We start from the raw sequence: 21,401 nt of genomic DNA on the forward strand, positions 1-21,401 counted from the left end.
TGTAATATAATATCGTCTCTTACAAAATAATATTTATTAAACTAATAACTTTTTTAATAAAAAAATAATTTAATCAGTTTCAATTCCCATTTAATAAATTTTATTTAAAATTATAGATACTGGTTATATATATCAGGAGGTGGGGACTGTGTGACTGGTCTACGCAACCATCTTCCTCTTTCATTTATCGTATTAGGGTTTACAGACACCAGGATTGTTCTCCTTCCCTCAAATTAACCGCAGAGTAGGGTTTTCAGAGTTCAGAATTGTAACCGTCCTTCGTATTACTGCCTTTTCAAGCCGACATTTGCCCGTACCCGAGATTCTTACGAAGATCGATATTCTTCCGCGTTTTCGCTTCGGCTACGGTTCAGCGCGGACAATTACGTATGGCTTCTTCCTCAGTAATCACTCCTGAAGATGTGTTGGAGTCGCTGATGAACGATGGCTCAATTGATGCCCTCAGATTGAAGATCATCAACCAGCTCAAAGCCAATGTAATTTCTACACTCGTTTTTTTTTTTTTTCCAATCCTCGTAGTATTTTTTTGTAAGTTCTAATAGAGTCTTTACCTGTCTATTTCTCTTCAATTTGCTCTGACCTTTAGCGTGATCGTTTTGTGTGGTTTCAAACAGGAAGAATTGAAGAGTACTACTATAAAGATGGCTGAGCAGAGTAAGGTTCTTAACACCCCTGGTGCTGAAAAGCAGACTAAAAGAGAGCTCTTTGATGCTCTTCGGCAAGAACTTGAGTAAGTGATATGAACCTAAATATTCTATACTCTTGATTCTGTTAGAGGCTGATGGTCATTGAACTATTCTTATATAGAACTTAAATCAAATCTATGCACTTACGATAAGTCCTGTCAGTATTCCAAAATTAAACTAAAAGACAAGTATAATTAATAAAGTGCAGCTGCCACTGTAGCACTGCTGCATTAACCAATATGAACAATACTCTCGCTACACATGAAAATAGGAAATATGCTAGGGTCTGCAATACATTTTAATATGATTATCGGCAAATTAAAAATTACAAATCGCATATTATGAATAAAAAGTAACGCAAGATACCATATAACGCATAGATTTATATTAAATCGATATTACATTATATCTATTTTTTGTTATATGCATTTTAAGGTACATTTCAAAAAACATTTACATATAACTATATCATGGGATGTTATTATTTCTCCTAACCTGACTCTACCGTTGGCTATCAACTTTTAATTTATTCCTTGCAAGGAATGATTGTCAAAAACTGAAAAGGTGACCCTTATTTAATCCTCAATGCTATGTCAATTTAAACTTAAAATCAATTTAAATTTCAATATCTGTGGATGTATAAAGCCACAACTAGCTTTTCCTTTTCTTCCATCTCTGGTCGGTTTCCTTCTTCACTTTATTCTTGTTTCTCCATTCTCTCTATTCTTATTGATTCTTCACACTATTTACTAGCATGTACTATGCTGTGTTCTTTGTTCATTGTTGACCGTTCTAATACTCTGTAGCTTCCTGAACCCAACCAATCTGCAAATTAGTGACGACCAATACGCAAAGGGGATGAATAAATTTGTTTTGTTGGAATAGAATAGATCAAATATTTGAAGAAGTTCAAATTCTGTCCCAACTCCTGACTTGTTTTCCAAGTTTTGTACAGCAGGATCTATTCTGCTTGCATGATGTTATTTTACTTAACATTTAAATAGTGGAATAATTTTGAATGCAAGTGAGCAAATCCTACAAATATGGTGTGATCATTCTGGAATATTTAGTAGTTTTCAAATTTATCACTTTACTATGAAATTATCCATAGCATTGGCGTAAATCTTCTCAAAGATCAGTAATTTTCCAACACTATATGGCATAACACATTCCACTTGTCGGGTAACTTGTTGACTGGACCATATTTTCTGTTTTAAGTAAGCTGGTTCATGTTGAAAATTTAAGTTTCTTCTACCTCAGTGGTTTTATGTTGTCTATCACACATTGGGTTAGATTACCAAACTTCGAAGTCCAAAGGTGTGTAGACTTGTAGCCACCTTTTGAAATCTCTTCATAAGATCCAACCTGATCTCTATGCAGGCTTCTTACCTCTTGCATAATTTGCACCAATGTTGCTGCCAATGCCTAGATTTGCATGCTCAAATTTGGTTCTTGGCGGTAATCTCCACATTGATGTAGGATAACAATGTTTAGGAAAAATGTTATGTGCAAATGAGATCTGAAACCAAGCCAAAGGAGGACCTTTTAAATTTGAACCCTTCCTGTTATTAAGGAACAATGTATTTGCATCAAAATCATCATTTTTTCATCTGTGTATAGACTGTGAGATTGAGTAACTAAATTAATGTCAATTTTCTTATAATTGATATTGCTTTTTATTGTTGTGGGTCAAAGTTAATGTCAAAATTCTTTAGCAGCCCAAACCAAAGTGGTGGTTTTTAATTTTCAGAGGATTGCTGCAGGGATTTACTCATTTCTGGTACTAACCTTTTATACCCTGCCCCACAACAATTTTGCACGTTTGGAAGTAGAAGCTGTGTGTTTGGAATTGGATATGTTCAAACAATATATAAGCAGGGTTCCTCAATGCACAGCTACTTGGTTGTACTAGTCGCTCTTATTCCTAAATAACCATTTCCTTGTGTTTTCTTGTAGATGTTACATGCAGGCTTTGGAAGAATTCTTACATTGTTAGAAGTGATTATTCCATTAGGATTGTATCTTCATGATTATCATTGTATATCTTTTTATTCAAACATATTGCTATGCATACTTTGTTCACTGGCGTAATCTTTTTTTTTTTTTTTACGTACCGCTGTTACGCCAGAAAGAAAAGGTTCACACGAGCTCCTTCTGTCTTTTTCTTACATCAATGTTTATTTCATGCAGAGCTTCTGTACTTGAAAAAGCCTCAAAATCAGTTTGGGATTTAATTGTAGACAATAATGGCCTGGGAAAAGAGATAAGTGAAACTGTTGAGAGAGTGTTTTGTCGATTGAGTGGCCAGGAGCCTCCATTGTTTCCACTTCCTAATGGAGAACCGCAATCTGAAAAGGAGGCTGGCAACAAAAAAGAAAAAGGCAAGGGAAAGCAGAAGGAAAATGAAAGCACAAATACAAATACTCCGTCAAAGAAAAGAAGCTTCAGTGAAATAAATTTGGAAGGACCAGACGAAACTGCAACCAGGTTCTCTGATCCTGCAGCAGTATTGGAAGGTTCTGGCAAATCACCTCTATCAATTTCAAAGACTTGAGTTGCAAATTCGACAATCGTTTTGTAACTGAAGTGATCAAATCTGGTAAATATATTATATTGACACTTTGTAGAACTTCACTGCAGTTTGGATGAATTTTGGCACTGAAAGTTGTGTATTATGCAGCAGTCATTGTGTATGCTATACCAACAATTGATGAAAATGATTCATGAAACTTAAAATGTCTGTTTTTGATTGACTGATTTTTTTATATTTAATCTTGTGAAGGTTGATAGAGGAGATATGGGTATTACAATGTGTGTATCATGGTATATGCCTTTAGGTTGAAGCTCTCTTGTTTTGCATTTAATCTTACAACAGAATTCAATTGCCCTAAAGCAGTTAAAATTTTCTGGCTAAAAATCATTTGCAGCTCAAAAAACCCATTCAATTTGAAAAAACTTGTTGGTTATATATTTTCTTAAGTAACTTTTAACTGTTTTCATAAATTGAATAAGACTTAGACTGTGTTATTATGAACAATCATCCTTTATTAACTGCATTGTTTGTGACTGTGTACATATTGACTTCCACATTAGCTTTTTCATTCATTATTACATCGACATTTGCTGATGATAATGATCTGTTTTGGTTGCGTTTTAGTTTAAGTATATAGTCAAGTGGTGGAAAATAAAAAAGAGACAATAAGGAAGGTTTTAAACTAAAGATTTGGTACGCTGTTAAAACATTTTTTAATTAAATTTAGAAGATTAAAATGTGGTTCATTAGAAGAGTGTTTTTTGTAATTGATGCAGTAAGTAAATTATAAAATTTAGAGTGTATGTTCTAATGTAAATCAAAAGACTACCTTTGAGTTACATGGCTTCATTAACAATTGAATTCTCTTAAGAATTTATGAAATTAAGGTAAATATAAATTGTAGAGCGTCTAATCATATTGGCTTATTTATCAAGAAAGCATTATTTTTGCTTTTGGAGCACGGGATGCCTACAACTACAAGCTCCGCAATTGCTTTAGCAAAGATACTTCCGTGACAATTATTACTATGGTTAGTGTTAGTGGCTCAATATACTATTTTAACATTGAAAATTAATATCCGAACACCTCACTCGTTGTTTTCTTATATAGGTACAGATGCAAATACTTTGGAATACCCCTAGGGGTTCTTTAGCAACAAAGGAAACTGTTCATTTTTTAGTCTTACAAATGAACGAAGGTGAGTGCCTCCAGCTTCAACCTATCTAGTTGGAATGGAAGATTTCTTTCATCTAACTTGATCTGATCATTATGGAATCAGATGTACCTAGGATCCACTTATTTTATCAAAACATTAAAAAACAGAACCCATGATTTACTGAAGATAAAAAAAATTATAGATGAATTCAGCTTATAACTCTATCTATCTATATAGAACTTCTACTTTACTGAGTTTCATAGTCAATGTTTCTCCTAAAACAATCCAGGGTATGGTAGGAAACTTATATGATAATATGTATGCTTTTGATTTTTTAGTTTTTACTGTTGTAAAGTGTTAACTGTGCTACTATTATAAAATTAGATTATTTTTCTTTTAATATTATTAATACTAATTCAATCATTGTACACACCACCATAAAAAAAAGTGACAAGGGGTTATTTTTTAATCTTCCACTATTTTTGTATTTAATTGTGCTACGTAAATATTTATGTTTATATTTTTTAGAAAATTTTAAAATGCATTGTATGGGCTATAATTTAAAAAAATCACGTGCATAAATTAAAAAGATTATAAATCTTTTTTCAGTTTAACCAAAAGTCTCATAAACCAAAATGTTTCATGGAAATTAAATAACAATATCTCTCCAAAAAAACAAGTAAACAATTGTGTAAAAAAATATTTTATGGTAGCAATTGCTCTTCTGGGTAGAACCAGCACTGTTGACCATCATGCCAAGCATCCCCATGCATGTTGTTGAAATTGATATCACTTGAATATGAATCCAATAATCTGTTTTGGTATTGTTGAACAGACCTGCATTGGAAAATAGATAAGCCAATACATTTGCTTGAGTTGACAATATGCCTTGTGTCAAATTTAATGTGGGGGATATAATAGTCTCTCATGGTGTCGTTATTGTGACTAGGTAAAAGACTCTTTTGAAGGTAAAGTGTCACAACTCGATTCCAAGAAGTTCACTTTGGACCTTGGAAAGGCATTTGATCATTGATGGTCTCAACTACATTATTACAAAAATAGTATCATGATTTTGATTTATCATGTTGCGATAAGCACACTTTGCTAACAATAGAAATGTGGTGTGGTTGATACCCGATCCATTTCCATGCAGATTATGTCTAAAAGAAAAGGGTCTTCTCCTTTTATCTATATGTGAATCAAAATAAGCAGAATTTGAACTAGGAAAAAGGTGTTTGACTCAATTCCAACAATCGACTATCACATTTCATTATATTCACATAGTGTTGGTAAAGAACTCCGGGATCAAATTCAAGATATTGTTCATGAGTCAAATAAAAAAATGATTACTATACTACATAATGTGAGATGTTGTAGGCGATACTAAGACAGTCCTGAAATAGGTTAACTACTTTGACGAATACATCTAAGCATTCAAAAGACAAAAGTTAAGTATGATATTAGTTAAGAAGTCGAATTTAGTATCAAACTAATATGGAAATTAATCACATAATTTGTGCTAATTCATGTCTATTAGTAGGAGGGTTCTTTATAAATAAGTTGACCATATCTAGACTAAGATATGTGTTTAATAGCATTTATTACTCTTAACCATTGGATGTCAAAAATTGATTTAGGCATTGAAAAATCTCTACTCTCCCTTCCTTGATCGATTGGTGAAGACTGAGACCCATCATACCTCTACATGAAGGAGCACTTACTATAAGAAATATTCTTGACCTATATAAGAACAATCAGAGAAAAAAAAATATTGAAATATTAAATAAGAAGTTAATTAAGAAAATGTTCAGTGTAAAAATATTCACCAATATTCTAAGCCTGGCCGCAAGTGAAGTCTTGGGATGGTTCTTTGTTGGATCAGTGAAAGAATGATGGCACTTTATCAATTTGTGGCAAAAAAGGTTTTTCTTTTAATTCGTATTGCTTTGGCATTAAAGTATGTATGACAATAGCAGCTAATAAAAAAAATATTAGCACACAATAAAATTTGAAGTCGTGCATTTTCACACTTTTAAGCTTGTAAGACTCTTTCATGGGGGAGAACTGGTATAAAAATAATAAACAATAAAAATACCACTTAAAATAGAAAAGTAATAAGAAATATAGCTAACATTTTTTTATTTACCAATTTAAAATGGTTCATATTTATTTAACTTGAATTGGAGTATTTTCAAAATTTATTTTTACCCTTGTTGAGTCATATATCTGATCTAATATTAAACATTGATTTTAAAAATTATACTTCTTAGTTTTAATTTTAAATAATTAGACTTGTTTTAGAATGAACGAAGTTTTTGCTGGAATAGAATGTAGAGTTCATCTTTAATTTGCTTGAAAAAGATGTAGACCCATTTTGTATACTTTAACCTCTCTAATATACTTCTTTATCATATACCCTTTTGTATAAAACAATTAAAAAGAATTTGGCACTCTTCAATGAATGACTGTTATATATATTGATAATCGTTAAAATAAAACAGCCATTTAAAAAATAGCACTTATCATAAATACGATAATGATTTGCATTAGAATCTACAAAATTCACTGTCTTATTCCTCAAAACTGATTGTAAAAATCCATTTTACTAAACTTTGCATGTAAAATGATAATTAGACTAACAGGTAGAAAGGAATACCTCAATTTGTAGAATTCCTCTGGAATTTGAATTTTGTGCATCATACTATGAAGTAATATTTCCCACACCAGTTTTTGTGACTCATAGTAACACTTAGCTACCAAATCCATTAGATGCATAGGCTCAACCTGCACATCATATTTGTAGTCAATAGTTTAATCCACATTATCAAATAGTCTACATATCTTTAAGATTACTCAGACATTGTGCTCATATGAACATAATATTTATAAAAAAAAATATATGGCGGCTTAATATTTCTTTTCCAAGTATAGAGAACTAAAAACAATGTTATTCAAACATTCTGTTGTGGTTTGTAACAAAATAATATTTCTTAATTTTAAAGTAAAGTTAATAAGTTAATGGAAATTGCGAACAAAATATGAGAATATTTTATATAAAACTATTGGATTAAGCTAGAGTATTTGGTCTAAGGCTTGGAGATGGAGGAAGTAGTTGATGATTGAGTTGTAGCATATATTGGGGTTATGTTCTCTTTGTCATATATTCATATTATTCTGCAAGAAAATCAGCATATTAAATAGCCTATCCTCAAATACGTCTATGCAGAATACTTTTTTTTTAATGTATTAGTTAATGGATGAACAATTGATCAGGTTACTTCCTGCAAAGTAACACTTCATTATTATTACCTTTCATTTTAAAAAATAATTAACATTTTATTATTTGTACCAGTTGATACCGGACTAGTCAGTCACTCGGTTTTGGTGACCGATCAACTACATTAATATACATTAAAGGCGTTCAATAAATGACAACAATGACAACTATGGAGACTCCCTACGAATAATGATCATGTCCTACCGAATTCGAGTGACACTCTTGAGAAATCAGGTAACATTGATTTAGTGAATGATATTGATTTATTAAAGATATTCTCCAAATATACAAATATACTCCTATAAATCACGGATCATGTCAAAAATAAGTTAACACATATATTTGATAGATTCGGTCCATCATAAAAAGGTGCATGACTAAACACTATAAATCATTTACAAATGTAAGGTACGCTTTCAATTCAATTTTCACTATGCACTCTCAATACAAAATACTTACTTTATCATCGAAGTACATTTTTCAAGTCAACCTCGATCGATCACTAACGACTAAAGAGAAAGGAGATTTGAAGGAAGGAGGAGGGAGCGATTAGCTGACCGACATGTCAACAATTGTACAACCAGTTCTAAATACTATGTAAGTTCACTTTGTCTATACAAATACACTATTAAATTAAAAATAAATGAAAAGTGAAAATTTAAACTGAGTTGATGTCATGATTTATGATGAAATAAAATAGAAAACTACCTAATTGAAGTGAAATAAGTATGCTTGTTACCTTATCGATCTGGATTGAAGTAAATATGTGTTTGTTTTTTATTTAACTTGAACAGAAAAGATCTATTATTTTGACCAAATTTATACTTGAGTTTAGAATTTTTTTCTTTCAGGTTTTAGTTTTTTTTTTTTTTTATGTAAATAGCTTATATGAAACTAAAACATTCTTACTAAATTCACATTTTAATGCTCATCAATTATTTGTTCTATATCAAGAAGAGAAAGGAATATACAAAAACACATTAAAGATAAAATAAAAAAAATTAAGAGTTAGCCGAAAATTTCTATCTTATTCCAAAATATCTGAAATTCACCTATAAAAAACTTAGGCTTATTAAGTTATAATATTTTTTGATAAATTTGTGTATTTTCAATTTATTTTCACTAAAAAAAAATTGTTATATTTACTACATAAATTTTTTATAATTTTCAATTATATGTTTGTCATTTAATTTTATTCTTAATTGGGATGACATGGTTGTTACTTTACATTGTCATTACATGTGTCACAATATGGAAAATAAAAAAATTAATTTAATTAAATTTTAAATATTTCATAAATTTAAGCATTTTAGAGTGATATGATCATTTAAGTTTACATTTAAATCTCAAACAAAATATTAAGAACTCGAATAATAAGAAAAATAAAGTTCTAAAACTTAATTATCTTTATAAAAAAATAACTTTATTTTATAAATTAAATATTAAAATAAAAAGCAACCATGTGGGGGAAATGAAAGAATGACATTGGTAAAGATGATTAGGGTTTCAGAATTTCATATTTTATTGTTTAAATGTTTGTGATGATCTGCTTTAAATTGCAAAATCAAAAAACCCTCGAATTATTGACTTAAGACTTAATTAAAAAATATATAAAGATTTTAGACATTTAATAAAATAAAATTTATTTTTAATAAGGACTCAATTGAAGATTCTCAAATTATGAAAAGCTATTTATTTATAATTTTTTTGTTTGAGTTATCTTCCTTCATAAATCATTATCAAAGATTTATAGTACAGAATTAGACATAATATTGGATCAAAGTTCATCTATCATCATGATAAAGATAAATTTGTCATGGTAAACATAAATAAATAAAAAATTACAAATGGTTGGATAGATATCAATCTACACTCCACAAATCAAATATTAAAGTTATTAAAAAGATTATTAATTACATACAAATATATTAAATTTTAAATATATTCAAATAAATTAAAAAAAGAAAAAAAAAACCTAAATTTACATAAGTTATTTATTCTCACTCATACCCAAAACGCAACTAAAAAATAGAGACAAGAGAGTCTCTAACAAAACTCATGTGAAAAATTATGAAATACTCCATGTGAACTTCTTAAGTGTTTTCTTTCATCTCATCATTTCAAATATCTGTTAACATATATCTGAGTTATCTCTATCATACCTCCCACAACTAACCACACATGAGAATGTTAGGAAGAAAGCAATAAAAATATGAGAGAAACAATGAGTTTAATGTGACTCAACACATAATGTGTATACCTCTCTCCAAGACTTCCCTAGAAAACCTAATCTTGGTGTACTTTAAAAGTTTTACAACATGCTGCTTTTATAGCAACATATTAAAAATAATATCTCTCAAAATAAAACTTATAATCCTTTATATAAGAGACAAATATATAGGTAATTATAACTAATAAAAAAGAAGTTAAATTATTTTTAATTGATTATATACTCTAAATTTTAATTTATATTAAAAATATCTAAAAATGAAAGGATTTAAGTGGTAATTATATTTAATACCATCACTTATATAATTCAAGAAATTTTATTTTTTTTGCCAATAACTAACATGTCTTATATTGTTAGTAAGTCAATTAATGCATTACTTAGCATTTCTATTAATAAACTTTATAATAGACTATGATTATAAAATATGTGTTTGATCCTAAAGATATTAATTAAGAAGTGATAGAAAAAGAAATGTCAGTTGCATTGTATAGAGGTATATTTTGTTACAATTTCAATAAGTAATTTTACTTTTAAATTTTTGAAGGGTTGCACTATACATAGTTGAGATGGTCGACCAATGTCATATTTAGGCCGAGATTTCAGTAACCTAAAACAACAAATGAGTTAATAAGATTAAAAACTAATTAATAAACTCTAATTAATTCATATTGTTAGACTAAAATGAGATTAACCTAAAAAGTCGTGATAATCTAGGTTAAATGTGAATAGTGCTCTCACTCGCTTTTATAAATATGTGAATGTCAATTGATGAAAGATATGTTTTTATAATACTTCAACTGCTAAATACTGACTTGAGCATCATAACATTTTTTGCAAGTACCTCTCACATCCTAACTGAGACCCTGAAAACAAGCAACTGATATCCTCGAAATAACCTACACATGAGTACAAATCCATTAAATAGAAGACACTTTCTAGATCTATATAAGAACAATGAGTGTTTAATGGTTAGTATTTTTCCCTAAATAAAAAAACACACTTGTTAATCACAACTTAAATAGCTGACTACAAAATTTAATTAATGAGTACATTTGGATACACCCTCTTCACTTATTTACAGTGTGTTTGGTTCATGAATTTGCAGGATGTAATAAGGGCGTATGTATCACCTGATTTGCAATGAAAAGAAAGCAAGGAAAAGTGTGGAAGCAAGTATATCTCATCCTCCCTCACATGCAACGAAACAAGGGAAAAACCACATGTGTTGTGTGAAAATATCAAATTGACTAACAATTTACTCTCTTTTTTTCTACTGTTGGCGCAAAGATTTATCTTTGTACAAAATTGTAATTTTGATTTTTTTTATCAATTAAAAAAAATTAAACTTTTCAATTACACCTATCACGTCATTTACAATTTTATAAAGTTTTTCTTTATTTTTCTTATTTTTCATTATCTTTTCCTTAATCCAAAGAACATTACTTTCTTCTTTTTTTTTTCTTCCAATCCATTCTTTTCCACTCTAAAATCAACTCCACAATCCAAACAAAACATTATGAAATTATTGGTGGTCCTCTGTTGATAAAAGGATATAATATTTTTAATATATATCTAATGTCTATTAACGAAAGATAGCCTAAATCAAAGGACCACCTTAATATATATATACAAAGCATTATTGAGTATTATAATAAATCTACTTTTTTTTATCTTTATTAAGTTTAGTAGCCAAATTAAGTTGGAGTATGGTAGACTTTCGATATTGTGTGGTTGGCCAAACTTTATTATTTAGAAGTAGATAACGACGAGACAATTATAAACTACTAATAGGTTTAGTTCCAACACCTTTTATTGGAACACATCAGAGGTATTTGTCATAAACATAAACTTTGAGGATATATAACACATTCCCAAATACACACATCTTTTCTAGAACACTAATCACAAACTTTATGCTAATTATTTTATAAATGTAACATGACGCAAGGTAGTTCAAAACCTTTTTTTTGTTATCTCTATCCACTGCCATGGTAGCATGACATCGCAGAATGTGATGGCTTTTGGATTCTATAGGACAATGGGAATTTGAGTGACATTAGATTTTCTACGTGAAAAAACTGTCACATGCGTTTTTGTTTATAAAACTTAAAGGAACGTATATGTAATTAAGGAAGGTGAAGGTGAAGGTGGTATCCACGTATGAAGTGAATCACTGTTGCTTCTGAAGCAGATCACAGAATGACACACCTAACACGTGGATGGCTTTTTGTAGTTTTGTCAGCAGGAAATTCAGTAACACAATCTCACACGTAGATTCTTACCAATATTATATAGTCTCTGCGTGCGTGCGCTGTGAACCGTGCTCGTATATGATTGCCCTTTTACTTTCTGATATTCATGCACCAGCAGTGTTAATGGTGTGACCTCTCAATCTCATGGTGGGTCTCCACTCTCCACTTGCCACTCTGCATATGCAATTGGGTAGTTTTTGTGGATTCAAATGTGAGGTCTTAGTCTCCAATCATTACTTGCAGGCCATTGCAAATCATTTCAGACTTGCTTCAACGCTATAATCCAAAACTACAATTTGTTGATGACATTACCATGAAATCAACTCTCACATAGTTCTGGCTAGAACATGGAATAAGACAGTGATTTGAAACCCTGTTACTTGAGATAAACAATAGTGTCAGTTTCAGGTTCAAATGACGGCATGGTGAAAGGTTTAAAAGTAGCAAAAAATGGAGTGAGTCACGTCACGTTTAGGATATAATTGTGATCCAGTGGATTTGAGACATGAAGAAATGAATAAAGTAATAGGAAAATTTGGATACGCGTGAGCATGGAAAAAGATTTGGCTGCTCTTGTTACGTCACAAAATCTGGAAGCATCTCTTTCTTTGGCCGTCGTCAAACTGGGAGTCATGTGACCACTTTCTGTCGTTCTCGTTGGGAGTGGAAAGAGAGAAAAGCAAAGCACATTCAACACATATTTACACACATTCATACACACCAATAGTAGCAAGCAATGTAGCATATGCCTGTGCTGCTGCTTTTTTTTGAATCATGTTGGAAAGTTACATATGGAACACTTTCAATGAAGTCATGTAATTATTAACCTCCTTAATACTACTTTATTTGTTGAATTTGTTTTACTTTTCTAGATTTATCTTCCCTAAGTGCTATTAACATGTTAATCAGCTTTTAAGAGCTAGTAAAAATGAATTCCTGTTCCTTATCCTCCTCATAAAAAAAAACAGTGTAGGTTACCAATTTTCAAAGCATATGATGACTGATACTTGATGGATAGATTGACTAGGGATGATTCATACCCATTTCTGCATCCAATCATCAATTTCATAATGATATCCACAAAATCAAATCTCTCGAAAAAACTTGGTCGGTCACCTTAAGATTTAAAAAAAAAAAAACATCTAAGAATTAAATTCTTGAATCCTATAAACCTTAAATTGTGAAATCATATTACAAAATCAACTTAAAATCTTCATCGATCATACAACCAGAAAAGGAAAGCAAGCAATAAAGAACAAACCAGTTAGGAAAAATTCAGCACAATATGTAAAAACAAAGACAGTGATCACACAATGAACTTTTTAAACCAGAGATTTGAATCACGGGAACTAATAAAGAAAAGCAAACTCCAAGAATTATTGAATATCTCAAATCAAGGTCTCTGTTATAAAAATAATGTTTGAATGATTGAATCAAATTTTGCATTTTTTCATTAAAAAATGAGAGATATATGACATCTTCTATTATTTAAATTAAAAAATTTAATTAATTAAAACTAAACTAAGAATTAAGCTCTTCAAATCTTAATGTTAGAAGTGATATTTTAGTAAGATTGAATTTTAAGTAATTTTAATTAATTAAAAAGTTGTTTAAATCAATTAAAAGAAAATTAAAAGGAAGACTTAATATTTAAATAATTTTAATAAGTTAAATTTAATCGATCAAAATACATTTTTATTTGATTAAAATGGATACATTAATTTTCTTTATATTTATTATAAATATATATATATATTAGTTTTTTATATTTTACTTTTAAATAGTTATAAAACGCGTGACTTTAGAGTGTGTAATTCAAAATATCTTTATTTTTAATTAACTATGTATAGTTATATAATTTATATTTGTTTTTCTTCTCGTATGAAATTAGTTTTCTCAAGACAAAAATCATTACACATATATAAGACTTATTTGGTGATGTATGATGTGAGAGAAATTAATCTTGGTGTGTGTGAGTATATATATATATATATATATATATATATATATATATATATATATATATATATATATATATATATATATATATATATATATATATATAAACATTTTAATCATATTTAGTATTTAAGTTATATAATTTATATTTATTTTTCTTGTATTCTAATCTTTTTACATGAAGGAATGAAGGACTTGAGAGAGTAGAATATTTGAAATTTACCCTCAGAAAGAAAATGAGTTATTAAAATTAGGTTTATTTATTTTTCTACTAGAAAAAATTGTTTATAAAGATTGAATTAAAAGTATTTAAATTTAAAGAATTAGTCACTAAATAATTAGATACTAAATTAAAATATAAATCTAATGATGTTTTTAAAGTGTTTAAGACTTAATTACACTATTAATGTTCCATATATAAAAAATATACAATTTTAACACTATCAAATATCACAACTATATTACTTTATTAATTTATTAGTCTATTGATTATTGAAGACTAAAAGTGATATATATATATGTGTGTGTGTTTTTTGGGTTATTGGTCTAGGGTCGATTATGGGTCATTTAGGTAAGAGGTCGATGTGAATGAATAATGTAAAGAAATAATAATATAGAATAGAGATTTGGATTAATTAATATTAATCAGACAATAAAGAGAGAATAATAACGACAGACATAAGGTTAAGACTCTATATATACTAGGTAAAACCTCATCAATAGACAAATATCAATTTAAGTTAGGAGCACACTTCTTATTGACTACCTTAAATATTTTAGGTTTAGGTCGTGTATTGATTGACCTATCTAGGAAAAAAAAAATATATATATATATATTTACAATTCAATGAATTAAAATAATATATCAATAATACCTAATGAGCTCAATTAATAAAATCACAATATTAGATAATTAAATGTATACATTTTTTAAGTAAGCTGAAAGCTTAATTTGAGCTTTTAAAAAACATAGTTTAACTTAACTTATTTATAACCTAATTATTATTTTGTAACATTTTTTATTCATAGACTTTTATACTTTCTTATATTTTACTTAAATAGACGTACTTTCTTATAATATTATTTTTCCCTCCATATTTTATACTTTCTCATATTTACTTGTAAAAGTGACGTACTTTCTTGTAATATTCCTTTCTATAAATAGCAAATAAAAATATTTTTATAAAATTTGTCATTATTTGAGAAACTTTCCAAAATATTAATGGTGGGATCTATTTACTTTTATTTTTTATTATCACACATACATATAATTATTTTAATTTAATCAATAACTTCAAATTTAAATCTTGAACATACAACTTTAATTATTAAATATTTTTAATAAAATGTATATACATGGTTATACGGAGTAAAACTACCACTCATAAAGAAGTTATATGGTTTTTACAAATCTTAATTAACTTTAACTTCGATTTAAAATACAAGAATAAAATTTGGAAAAGCTTATTTAAAAATAAAGAACACAAAGTAGAATTATTACTTAAATCACAACTTTTAATCAATCTTGAAAAGTTGGTCAGAGAAACTTGAACAATAATGATAATTTGACAACCCTCCAACATAAAACTTGTGATTAATGATATAATGATATAAAAAAAATGTTATTTTCATCATTTCATAAACTGATACAAGTCTTTGATACAAGTCTTAGATGAAAAAAATTAAATTGTAAACTAATACAAGTTGTCAATATATCTCTTCTACTTTAATTTAAATTAATTCACTAATTACTTTTTTTACATCTAGAAAAAATCTTAGTCCACTTTGTTTAGACTTTAAAGATAAACACTAATTAAAAAACATGAATAACCCGAGACGAGATAATATATAACCACGAGTAACATAACTTCAATCCCGAAATAGCCTTCCACAAAACTCAGACTCCTCTGCAGATTGAACTTGCTGTATCTTCTATGGCACACAGCACTGCTTCCAATGACAGTGTTTGTGAAGGAGGATTCACCCACCACCAAGACATTGCTATGACTTCATATAATTATAACTCTTCAGAGAATCAGTTTTTGTATTTCTCATACCTTCAGGATGACCACCACAACGAATATCATGATGATGCACAAACTGCGTGTAAAAGGGTATTGTTTTTTCTCATGCATGCAAACTATGATATGACTATATTCAAATTCTTCTAATCTACAGCCACTTGCATTGCATTTTCCTTTTTCTGTTTATCATTGTGCAGAGAATTATCTTGATGGTTATGCATTTGTGTTTTTCTTCTTTTATGTAAGGCCCTGAAAGAATTTTCCCAGCTTCCACCACCCATTGGGTTGAAATTCACTTTGAGTCCTGAAATGCTGCAACCAAGTCAAATAGCAGCCAACAAGGTTGAGAAACTGAAGGCTGTGCAGTTTCCAATGGATATGCTCAGGATCGGGTACTTTAAGGTATACGCAATTATTATATAATACTTGTAGGTCAAATGTAGAATGTTGAATGCAGATAGAAAATTGTTTTCTATAAATACTTTTCTCCTTTTTCTTCACTGAGTTTTGCTTCTATCGCTAAGTTCGACCCTTCAATTGTATTCTGCAAACAAATTTTTCAAAATTCACTTGAGATGAGTAATTTGACAGCACCAGCAATTTTGAAGTGCAGTTTAGAAGTTTTCATGGGTGAATAACTGTACACTTGAACAGATTTTTTTAGATAGTCTTAAAAGACTAAATACAATGATCAATTTCTTTACTTTTCTCTAACTGACAGGGAAAAAATAATACTGATATATATAAAAGTTGAGTATGATTATTCTTGATGAGATTATTGAGTAGAATTTGATGAGGTGCAGATTGAGGCTAAATATCCTTATGAATTGGTGGCTAAGTGTTATTACGCAAGACAAAAAATGATGTGGGAGATATTACACGAGGGTCTGAAGTACAAAATTGAAATACAGTATCAGAATATATCAGCCATTCGAGCTGTTATCGAGGAACACTCACCTGGAATTCTGGAAATTGAGGTATTTTCCCTTTATTATTACTTTAGAAGAAGAAAATGTGGACAGAAAAAACTATGGATTCATTTAAAATGTTCTTGATAAATCTGTTCCTTCTATTGAGGAAAAACAAAAGATAATTTTCATTGATAACTTGTTCATCTTTATTATTATAAAATGGAGAGTAAAATAATAGGGTAGGAAAGTTAAAGAAGTGGAAAGTGGGGCAACATAAATAAGAAATGCAATTGCAAAGTCACGTTGCCACTTGAGTTCTTCATTTCTTATACATTAATTAAATACTTAAATTGATAATATCTATCACAAAAAAGTAAGCACATTAAAATAATCACAAAGCAAGCTCAATGGATAATGAGTCCAAGTAAATCCAACCATCACATCAGTCAACAATCTCGTTCCTTCTTCCATTATTTTATTTTAATTAATATAAAATTTAAAACCATAATTAAGTGTAGAATATTTACAATCACAAGAAAATATATAATTAAGCGTTAAGATAAAATTTCAAAATTACAAACTAAAAAATATATCAAATTATTGTATTTCAAAAGTAATCAATTTTTTGTTAATTTTTAAGAGAATTAAACAAATCCTATAAAAAAAAGGCGTCTGCAATCGCCGGTAAAAGAATACTAAGTTAACCCCAAGATAGTAATTATTGTAATTTAATAAAAAGGCATGATAATTTTAAATTTAATTAATTAGGTTCCTTTTTTTTTATTTTAGTACCATACATATTATTGTTAAAAAATCTAAAAAAATATTTATATTCATAATCCAACCTTACTTCTCCTAATTATTGTTAATAAATATTAAAATGAGTTGATATAGAAATGAATTAAATGCAGTATTAATAGTTTGAAAGTTGAAATAATGGTTGAAGTGATTAAATAGCTTAATGATGAATACAGTTAGAGAAAGTACCGTTATTCTTTCGCGAGATTGAACCAAAGCCCAAAAAGCATACTATGTGGACCATATCCAATGACTTCACCAATTCTCAAGCTTCACAATATCGGTATATTTTTAATCCTTCTACATCTTTTCTTTTTCTTTTAATTTTTATGTTTAATTCAACACAATATCTTCTGTTAACATATTTGCTCTATTTTTTTAAGAATTAAATATATTTTTGGTTTAATATTTTTACATTAAATTAATTTTTATGTTTGTTCCAAATTTTAGAAAAAAAAACTATTGTAATATGATCTTATTAGTTTTTTTTATATGATAAATAAATTTTTAATGTGAATTAAGATGTTAAAATATTTTTGATTCACTCATCGCTAATATGGTTGTTATAATACTATAATATAACCACGGTGAAAATTTGTTTGTTACGTAAAAAAAAACGATAAGAATTTATTTTAATAATTTGTTTACTACAAATATACAAAAGGTCTAAAAAGTTTGAACTACTGACAAAAATCAATTTCGTGTTATATTACAGGGATAAAAACATATTTAACACATTTTTTTTAAGTTAAAAAATAATTTCAAGATAATTTTTTCAGATTTTATGTAAAACTGAAGTTTTATTTTTGTCACAATTATAAAAAAAAAAGCACATTTTATTTTAAACATAAAATATAATTCCAACTTGGTTTAGAGACTATTATAAATGATTATTTTTTACATCCTGTATATTTTTTCAAAATTATAAAATACACTCGTAACCTTTTTAAGGTAGTTTTTTCACATACAAAAAAGATGAAACAAAAGGGTTAATTTAAGATGAAACAGTTTTCACAATTAAACTCAATAATTATGGCTAGTTATTTTCCAACCTTTGTTGCTGACAAACATTAATGTTCAGGAGGCACTATCTTCAATTTCCTCCGGGAGTTCTTGACCAACACTACATGAAGCTATTGCAAAGCTGTAACCGGTTGCTGGAACTAAGCAGAAGAACTTTTCCTTCTTCACATTCTGCTTATTTTAATTTGCATTTAGATGAAGGAACCACTCAATTTTCTATTGGTCATGATCTACATGACATTGTCTACCCTCCCTTGCCCTCTAAACATGTGCTTTGGTAATTCTCCATGCTTCATATTTTCAAACAAAATCTTTTTTCTTTTTCTATATTTCTTGCCATTTACGTCATGTAAGCATAGGAAATAATGGATGCATTTCTTTTTCATTTATTAATTTTATCTTATGATCATATACGCATCTATCCTACTTATCTCAACAACTAAAATAATACTAAAACAGATAACAAGTAATAATATATACCCATGAAATAAAATAATCACTATTATCTAATCACAAATATTTTTTAGCTTTTACATTAACTGGAATAAAAAATAATTCCTACCATAACTTGTAATAATCTCACACTTTTTTTTTCGACTGAATAACATGTTAACGTCCAAACGAAGGACAATGTCCTAATAATCGTATTCAATATTACAGTTATGATTATTTCACGTACTTTACTTTATAATGTATTTGGTTGGTCGATGGTTGTACTTATAAAGAGTAGTAACCTTGAATTGATAAGAGTTAGTTATAGGTGGTGTCAAATCCTCTTCATTTCTAAGGCAAATGGATATCTTCATGTCATTAAATCACCATCAAACACGTGACTTAAAAATCGATCGAGTGAGATTCATTTTTCTTTTCATCACAAGACTTCATAAGTTAGTCATTTGAAAGATCAAAGTCAGAATGTTTCTTCCAAACCCATCTTTTTTCTTCCTACACCCCCCATCATAAACGTGAATGGACGAAAATAACTTTGGCTGGCACCTCCCTCCTTCTTCTATTTGTTGTTTGTGTTTACATTGTGCATTGAGAACCTTGCGGTTTTGGTGATTTTGATGCTCTCATTATCGTGCATTCTGGTTGCATTGCGTTGCTTAGTGAAATGTTTCAGAGTGGTGTTGTCTTGTTCGTTGGAGATTTTTGAGTCCCGTTGCGGTGTTCGTCGGAGAAGGAAGGTAAGGTGTTTTATTTATTTATTTATGAAATCCATAATTAGAAAATTCAAGTGCTTTGCAGAAAACAAAATTACGTTATTATAGATAAATAATACATATAATTTAAAAAATTTAAATTTATTTTTAATTAATTTAGTTTATAATGAATAAGACATGGATATATGGACATTTTTTAGGAATAGAAATCAAAATATCACTTCCATATATATGAAGTTCCTCGAGTTTGTTGGACATCGTATATAGTTAGCGATGTACGTGTGCAAATAGACAATTTTACTCATGTTGTAGAGTTCTACACTTCATACGATGATCATTAACCCATTTGAAGTGATAATCATGTTTTCGAAATATATCTGACTCGGAACGTGTTCACAACACTATTTGTCCAATTGTGTGTTGCACCAATTTCAGTAAGAGTAAAAGATTCCTCAACCTCCCTCTTTTGAAGGAGGTGTGTTTGTTATCATTAATGATTAATTATTGCACTTTGTCAACCATCATATTATTGGTGTAACATTGATTTTCCATGCCTCAACATGTGCAATCGAATAAATGCACTGATTTATATCAACATCACATCCTTTCATACTTTCTTAAACAGACACAAATCAACCATATATATTGTTGCATCATCGATCACAGTTCAAATGATGACCTAACACAACCATTATCACAATACTAGTATGCTTGCTCGATGAATTAATTTCATTAATATATTATCAATTTTTTTATTTTGCAAGTACCTAATGCACCAATTCCTTAAATGCAATGTATATTGAGAAAAATTATCGACATTTTATAACAAATGATCTACTGTAGACATGTAACAGAAGACACTCCAACATGGGACAAAACATACAGTTAACCCAAAACATTAGAGATGAGGAAGTCATTTGTACCAAACATCAAGAGGTTATACAATTTTTATTATTATTAATATATAACATATCATCATTCTAAAATATTTAGAATATTTACTTTTGGTAAACATTATTCCTATTAAAAAAAATACATTTCCACTAAATAAATTACTTGTTTTAAAATTCAAAAGTACTCTTTAAAATAAATTAATTGAATTTGAAATTAATTTAAATAAAAAGGATATATTTTAGAATGCATAATTCATAATACTTCTTATGTATTTCACAACGTAAAATCCAAATTATAATTTTAAAAGATGAGAAAGGGGATGATGATAGAAGCCACTGATGTCGAACCATAAAAAATTGTATGGTTTTCTATAAATAAACAAATCTGCAAATGTCCCGTCTCAAATGGTGTTATATATATGGTCGTTGAAAATAAATTAAAGCAGGTTAACAAAAAATATATAGAACATGATCG

The 21,401-nt window shown here is 28.7% G+C and overlaps 2 protein-coding genes across 11 annotated transcripts; both read left to right on the top strand.

The window, feature by feature from the left end:
• Positions 1–4: 4 nt before the first annotated feature.
• Positions 5–11,259, top strand: LOC137830076 (uncharacterized). Of its 10 annotated transcripts, none has more exons than XR_011084143.1 (8): positions 5–497; positions 636–751; positions 2,898–3,306; positions 4,176–4,270; positions 4,351–4,438; positions 7,749–7,907; positions 8,023–8,270; positions 11,009–11,259. XR_011084143.1 is itself a non-coding variant. In XM_068637192.1 (4 exons), exons 1-3 carry the CDS (start codon positions 390–392, stop codon positions 3,259–3,261), a joined length of 588 nt encoding a protein of 195 aa, XP_068493293.1. In that variant the 5' UTR covers positions 5–389; the 3' UTR covers positions 3,262–3,306; positions 4,351–4,801. The 10 variants fall into 10 exon arrangements, 2 of the variants coding, with proteins under 2 accessions (XP_068493293.1, XP_068493292.1); XR_011084144.1 differs by having other exon boundaries at positions 4,180–4,270; XR_011084146.1 differs by having other exon boundaries at positions 4,200–4,270.
• A 4,736-nt stretch (positions 11,260–15,995) lies between these two features.
• On the top strand, positions 15,996–19,263 carry LOC137828187 (uncharacterized). The gene is made up of 5 exons (XM_068634652.1): positions 15,996–16,228; positions 16,385–16,540; positions 16,942–17,115; positions 18,024–18,130; positions 18,929–19,263. The coding sequence occupies exons 1-5, from the start codon at positions 16,049–16,051 to the stop codon at positions 19,149–19,151; spliced, it is 840 nt and encodes a 279-aa protein (XP_068490753.1). The 5' UTR covers positions 15,996–16,048; the 3' UTR covers positions 19,152–19,263.
• The last annotated feature ends 2,138 nt before the right edge of the window (positions 19,264–21,401 follow it).

The sequence above is a fragment of the Phaseolus vulgaris genome, chromosome 7 (assembly GCF_000499845.2).
Source record: "Phaseolus vulgaris cultivar G19833 chromosome 7, P. vulgaris v2.0, whole genome shotgun sequence".
Classification (NCBI taxonomy): Eukaryota; Viridiplantae; Streptophyta; class Magnoliopsida; order Fabales; family Fabaceae; genus Phaseolus; species Phaseolus vulgaris.

What these genes read in the sequence shown, in the direction of transcription:
- LOC137828187 (XM_068634652.1), top strand. Translation starts at nt 16,049, where the DNA reads ATGGCACACAGCACTGCTTCCAATGACAGTGTTTGTGAAGGAGGATTC. An exon ending in CACAAACTGCGTGTAAAAGG is followed by an intron (nt 16,229 to 16,384) that starts GTATTGTTTTTT and finishes CTTTTATGTAAG; the next exon opens with GCCCTGAAAGAATTTTCCCA. An exon ending in CTGGAATTCTGGAAATTGAG is followed by an intron (nt 17,116 to 18,023) that starts GTATTTTCCCTT and finishes TGATGAATACAG; the next exon opens with TTAGAGAAAGTACCGTTATT.
- LOC137830076 (XM_068637192.1), top strand. Translation starts at nt 390, where the DNA reads ATGGCTTCTTCCTCAGTAATCACTCCTGAAGATGTGTTGGAGTCGCTG. An exon ending in TCAACCAGCTCAAAGCCAAT is followed by an intron (nt 498 to 635) that starts GTAATTTCTACA and finishes GGTTTCAAACAG; the next exon opens with GAAGAATTGAAGAGTACTAC. An exon ending in GCTCTTCGGCAAGAACTTGA is followed by an intron (nt 752 to 2,897) that starts GTAAGTGATATG and finishes TATTTCATGCAG; the next exon opens with AGCTTCTGTACTTGAAAAAG.